The sequence below is a fragment of the Serpula lacrymans genome (genome assembly GCF_000218685.1).
Source record: "Serpula lacrymans var. lacrymans S7.9 unplaced genomic scaffold SERLAscaffold_2, whole genome shotgun sequence".
Taxonomy (NCBI): domain Eukaryota; kingdom Fungi; phylum Basidiomycota; class Agaricomycetes; order Boletales; family Serpulaceae; genus Serpula; species Serpula lacrymans.
In genome coordinates this window covers 111,026-117,247 of record NW_006763291.1, presented here as the reverse complement: position 1 = coordinate 117,247, position 6,222 = coordinate 111,026, and the positions used below count along the sequence as shown (strand labels likewise).

At 40.2% G+C, this 6,222-nt stretch overlaps 1 protein-coding gene across 1 annotated transcript; it reads right to left on the bottom strand.

Moving 5' to 3' along the window:
- Positions 1–302: 302 nt before the first annotated feature.
- SERLADRAFT_345757 (uncharacterized protein) lies at positions 303–563 on the bottom strand (the record flags this gene model as incomplete). The annotated part of the gene is made up of 1 exon (XM_007313134.1): positions 303–563. One exon carries the CDS (start codon positions 561–563, stop codon positions 303–305), a length of 261 nt encoding a protein of 86 aa, XP_007313196.1.
- Positions 564–6,222: the final 5,659 nt, after the last annotated feature.

Sequence of the window (6,222 nt, the reverse complement as noted above, 5' to 3'; positions counted from 1 at the left end):
CCCACTGCTCTCAGAACATCTTCATGCTGATATGGTTCCATTGCTTGTGGAACATCTCCTTGGAGATGTCGCTCCATTTACAATTCATTTGGATCTCGGATCTGAGAGTCAGGATCATCCTCCTCCAATGTATTTTGGTCTGGATAGTGAGCATTCTCTGGAATAAGTCCCTCCCACTGATCTGTGCTAGTGTCTGTGTTCCAGGGAGCAGTGTCGTCTTTTTGTACCTTTCCGGATTCATTGAATATGACATGCCACCTGGAAAACACAGTTCATTTTTCAGTGTCTAGGAGTTTGTAGGCTTATTTTCCATGTGTGTAGCCAATCATTATGGCTTTGCGCCCCTTGGAGTAAAACTTCCTTTGCCTTTTGTCTTTTGGAATCAAGGGATATGCTTGGCATCCGAAAGGGCAAAACAAAGTTGGATCAACTCTCCTTTTAAACAGTATTTCATATGGGGTCTTTCCATGGAGTCCTGATGCTGGGCTGCGTGCTGTGATATATGCAGCTGTTTGCATGGCATCTACCCAAAATGACTTTGGGAGCTTGGAATCATGGAGCATAGTGGTTGCTAATGTAGCCAATGTCTGATTCATGCGTTCTGCAATGCCATTTTGTTCCAGAGTATCTGCAGCTGTAGTTTCTTGGATGACACCATCTCCTCGGAGTTGATTTTTGAATGTATTGCCAGTATATTCTCCTCCCCCACCATCGCTCCGGTGGAATTCTGTGTATAGTGGAGTGAAGTTTTATTCTCCCAAATGAGTCCGGAAGAATGTTTGGACATCTTCTTTCCATTGCTTGTATCGTTCCAGTGCTTCACTTTTATGTTTTAGGAAATATATCCATGGAAATTTGGAGAAATCATCTACAATGCTAATCCAGTACCAAAAACCCTCCCTGGAAATTGGTTTGATTGGTCCTCCAACATCTGTGTGCACAATTTGTATGGGGTGCTTGGCTCAGTTTCCTCCAGTGGACTTGAAAGGTAATTTCTTCATCTTTCCTAAAGCACAAGGTTCACAAAACTCCAGGGTTCTGGTAAGGGTGTCTATGTCCTGGAGCTGTCCTTTTGTAGCCATTTGTTGCAAGCGGTCTATTCCAATGTGTCCCATTCTCCTGTGCAATAACTTTACATCTACTGCTGCAAAAGCTGACTCCAGGTTGATTTTGGGTTTTGCTTGGATGTGATAAAGTCCTCGCTTGTGTAAGGCAGTGAGGATAAGTTCCTTCTTTTTCTGAACTTCACAAGCATTTGACCCTGCTGGAAAAAGTGTTGATAACCCCGTTTTAGACAATTTGTGGAAAGAAACAAGTGCTAAAGTGAAGTTTGGCACAAGTAAAATGTTTGACAGTGCAATATTGTAGTCCCTTTTGCCAACAGTTGCTTGTAGGATTACTTTTCCAATTCCAATGGCATTTACAGAGGACTCATCCCTAAAACTGATTGTCCTCGGAGGATTCAGAACATAGTATGTACCTGGCTCAAACCAGGATCGGTGAGGGACCATGTGAGATATTGCTCCAGAGTCAATGATGATTATTATTTTGGTCTTATCGGGTTCCGACACAAGGTAAGCTTGAATGCTTTTGACAAGGGGCTTGGAAATATTTACATGTTCCAATACAATATGACTTTGTTCCTCCTTGGAGTCAGATCCAGATGATTGCTCCGCTGTATTTGCCTTTTCCTTCTCTTTTCCTTTATCCTTGTGTCTTTCCTTTCCCTTCTTCTTTTGACCTTTTCCAGCTGACTGAAGTGTTTGACACTCCAAGGTATTGTGTGATTTGGCTTTGTGGAAGTCACACCACTTCTCCTCGGATTTGAGTGCTGATTCGGAACCTCCAGGGGCCTTTCCTGACTGTCGTGCAACTTCTGCAGTGATCTGGATCTCAACTGCATCAAAGGTAAGTTTATTTTTTTCAATCATGTTGATTACCGATGACTGAAATATTTGCCATTCAGGAGTGCATGGGAGAGATTGGAGAAGAGCAAAGACCATAAGTTTGGTATCAACTCCTAGTTTCATTCCGGAGAGGTGTGAATCAATTGTCTGGATTTTTGCAATGTGGTCCTGGATAGGTGATGTCCCATCCCAGGACAATTTGGTGAGTTGCTGGAATGAATAGAAGGCTGAGGCAATGTTGGACGTCTGATGGGGTGAGACAAATTTATCAAATAACTCCTTGGAGCTGGTGAGGTCTCCAGTCCTCATTAGGAGATGTGGTCCTGGATGATTCCATGTGCCTTCTCATCCTTAAGTATCCAGGTGATTTCAGGATCCTCCGAGGATGTGGGTTTTCCTGGTGAGGGCTTAAGCTCCTCTCCAGTTACAACCCAGAGAACTTTTTCCCGACGTAGCTTTGAGATGATCCGGAGTTTCCATATCTGAAAATTGTTGGGTCCAGTGAGAACTGGACATGCGGATGTATTGTGTGCTGTGGTCATGGTTCCAAGGTTGCCATTTCAAATAAAAATTATTTCCTCCGTAGCTTTTGTGCACCAGGGCTCATAACCTAATAAATGTAAGTGAAACTCAGCCGCTCCCCGAGAGGCTATAGAAACAACTGAGGTATTCCTATACTAAACCCTCTACTACTTATAGTTGGAGGTGCTACTCACTACAGTATAATGACTCCTAGGAGAACAATAGTGACTCCATGGAGAACAATGGCTGCTTTTGCAGAGACCGGGTTTATCCGGTTTTGTCAATTAAGGTATGACTTGAAAGTTATTCCACCTTGAAGGAGAAGATAGTGTTCATTCAAACATGTAGTGTGAAATTCTTGTGAGTGTTATGTGATTAACATGAATGCTGTGAGTAGTATATGTACAGTAAATATAGTGAAAATACAGGGATAATAAATAGTTCATTAGCATGGAAAAATATGAACCAAAATATGTTTTTATTCAGAAACCTGATACAGGTATTTTGGGTTGGACATTGTACTGAAGGAGACTGGGTGTGTCAGTCATAAATCAACCATACAAATGTATTGACACCTTGGCACAGCCCCCCAGACAACTAATGTTTTTCCCCGCATCGGTCAAACTTATGCAAGTAACACTTGCAACTCTGGGCTGCAAGTTTGATTCCTGATGTCCAGATTGCATATACATTAACTGGAACCAGGGATACCTGGCAGGGCCATAATATTATAGTTTGAAGTGCAAAATATGTATAAAAATCAGCAATCTGATATGGTGTCTTTTAAATATGTACATGTACAAATAGAAAACAAAAGAGGATATCCTATTGGTATTTTGTGTAATCATCCCCATTGTATGGTTAAGGTCATCCCAGGAAAGTGGCAGGATCAGTGTATTGAGGAGGTTTCAAGGTAATCTGTAAGATGTTACATGGGGGGATTGTTAGTTTTGGTGATTCTGCACCTTTGTGCTACCTATATATTTTCATTCCTTTCTCTATCTATTCTTCTATCATTCACTATTGATTGTGTTCTCTATTATTTCGCCTTTGTGGCTGCTTTGTTTACCTTTGTTTACAAAACTTTGGACAGTATTGCAGAGTCCAATGCTTCCTATTCTCTAGTTACTCACATTGGACTCTAGGTACTGTATACCTGTCATACTCTCTAATAATAAAAGTTACTCACATTGGACTCTAGTTCCAGTCCCTGATTGCTCTCAGCAAGTGGCTAGACACTTCCTTCAAGCTTTGTTCTTAATAGGGATATGCCATGGGTGTCATGCATGGAACATCCCAAGGTTATTGTGGAATTTCCGATGAGGTCAGTAGGACATCCCAAATCCACTGTGGGATGTCCCAAGGACACTGTGGGATGTCCCAAGGAATCTGTGGGATGTCTCAAGGACACTGTGGGACATCCCATAAGGTTAGTGGGACACCCCAGATTCACCATGGGATGTCCTGAGGACAGTGGGACTTCCAAAGTTCTTTATAGGGTTATAAACAGTCAGATAACTTGAATATAGGGGCATGGCTTAATTTTGGTGTGATCAGGTGAATACCAGCTCCAAAAGTTAGTTCCATTTGTGTCACATCACATCAAAATGAAAATAAGCATGTCCATAGTCATTGAAGAGACACTGATGCAGATCTCCTTGTTCTTGTTTACAGCTCTATCAGTACAGGGGCTGTTGAAATACTAAGGATAAATTTTCAAATTTCTTTTTTTCAAAACTTTCACTGGATTGTTATAATTTACCTTTGAATACTTCAAAATCAATATGATTATCACATTGAATGAGTTTAATTTAAAGTCACTCATGTGTGGCATGCAACAAGCTTAACCCCATAATTTTACAGTACTATACAGTTACAGTTATTAGCTCATTGTAGGTCACACACTTTTTCAAATCAAAGTTTTCTCTTGTGATGGTCACATATATTTTGAGGTCAACAAAGGAATCTGGCTTTAGTGCAGCTAAAACTTCTCATCATGAAGCTAATTTTGAAATGTTACAGGTCATAATCTTCTCTGAAGCTACAGTTTACTCAATCAAACAAAATTTCAGTTAAAACTGTGTTTATAACTACACAGGTTCATCACAGGTTGTGCACTTTTTCAAATCAAAGCATTATGGATTCAGTGATTATGAAGGTCTTGTAATAATCCACAGTGGACTCAGAGAGTACAGAAAAGCAAATTGGACCAGCCGGGGATTGAACCCAGGACCTTGACAATATATGGCGGTGCTTTAACCAACTGAGCTACCAGCCCTTGGATATCAAGACTCAATTGCACAATGTTGTCTAACAAGGCCCAGACTTTGACCTTGACAATTCCAACAGGTATATTGTAACGTATAGTGAGAAGAAGGTGAAAATTATGTAATAATCTGTATTACAGCTGAAACTCCTTATAACAAAGCTAGCTTTAAATTATCACATTTCATAATTCTCTTGGAAACTTTAAAAACTACAATACACTACATTACACAATACTTCAGTCAAATCTGTTTTTCAATATTAGTAGGCACTTGAGTCAATATTGTTTAATTTGAAAACACTATAATAATAGACAGAAATCAGTATGTGATGCCCTCCAGATATCACCCAGGCTCCTCCCCATCCACTATTTTGAGGTTCAGAATTTATCCTAGGGACATGTAGATTAGATTAGATAAATGATAAGATAAAAATTTGCAAGTCAGCTGAACTTTGATTCTGAACCTCTCCACAGCGGCTGGACTTTAACGTTTGTAAAGCATGTCAGCCACAGTGACTAGTGACCGTCAAGTGACCGCTGACTTCAAAAAAGTAACAACAATAAAAATGATCCACATTGGAAATTTGATCAAAGTTGCCCAATCCAGCAGTATCTACCTGCATGTTGTCCATTGAGGCTTCTCCATCAAGACATTGCATCATTCCAACATTGCCAGAAATTTGTGATCTAACAAAGGAGTGTATAGGCCTTTATCCATGTCTATTTCAAGCCAAAGTTGGACAGGCAATAGCAAAAGGAGACCAGGATATTGTTTGTATAGCTGATACAGGTCTGGGTAAAACATTGGGTTTTCTGATACCCCTACTGCTTCGGCCAAGATATATACAAATTATTGTTACACCACTAAATCTATTAGGTAAACAGAATGCTACAACACTGGCTAAAGCAGGCATCCGAGCTATTGCTATTAGCGTTGAAACAGCAACAGTAAATAATTTCAAGGTAAAACTGGATATTATGATAAACCAGGTATTACCTTATCGCCTAAAACGAATAATTTGAGACAGTTGACAGGATTTATTTTGGAGTGGGTTATTTTCAAAGTCAGCCGTTGTTTGACGGTCACTAGTCACTGTGGCTGACATGCTTTAAAAATGTTATATCACAACACAATGGGATCCGCACCTGTGTACAGTGATTCTGGACCTTCTGGGCATGCAACCAATCAGTATGCTTTCCAAGTACGCCTTGGTAGCTTAGTTGGTAAAGCTCATAATTTGTCAACTGGATTATCATTGTAGATGATTTCTCCAAATTTCCATGGATATATTTCCTAAAACACAAAAGTGAAGCATTGGAACAATACAAGCAATGGAAAGAAGATGTCCAAACATTCTTCCAGACTCATTTGGGAGAAGAAAACTTTGCTCCACTGTACACAGAATTCCTCTGGAACGATGGGGGAGGAGAATATACTGGCAATACATTCAAAAATCAACTCCGAGGAGATGGTGTCATCCAAGAAACTGCAGCTGCAGATACTCCAGACCGAAATGGCATTGCAAA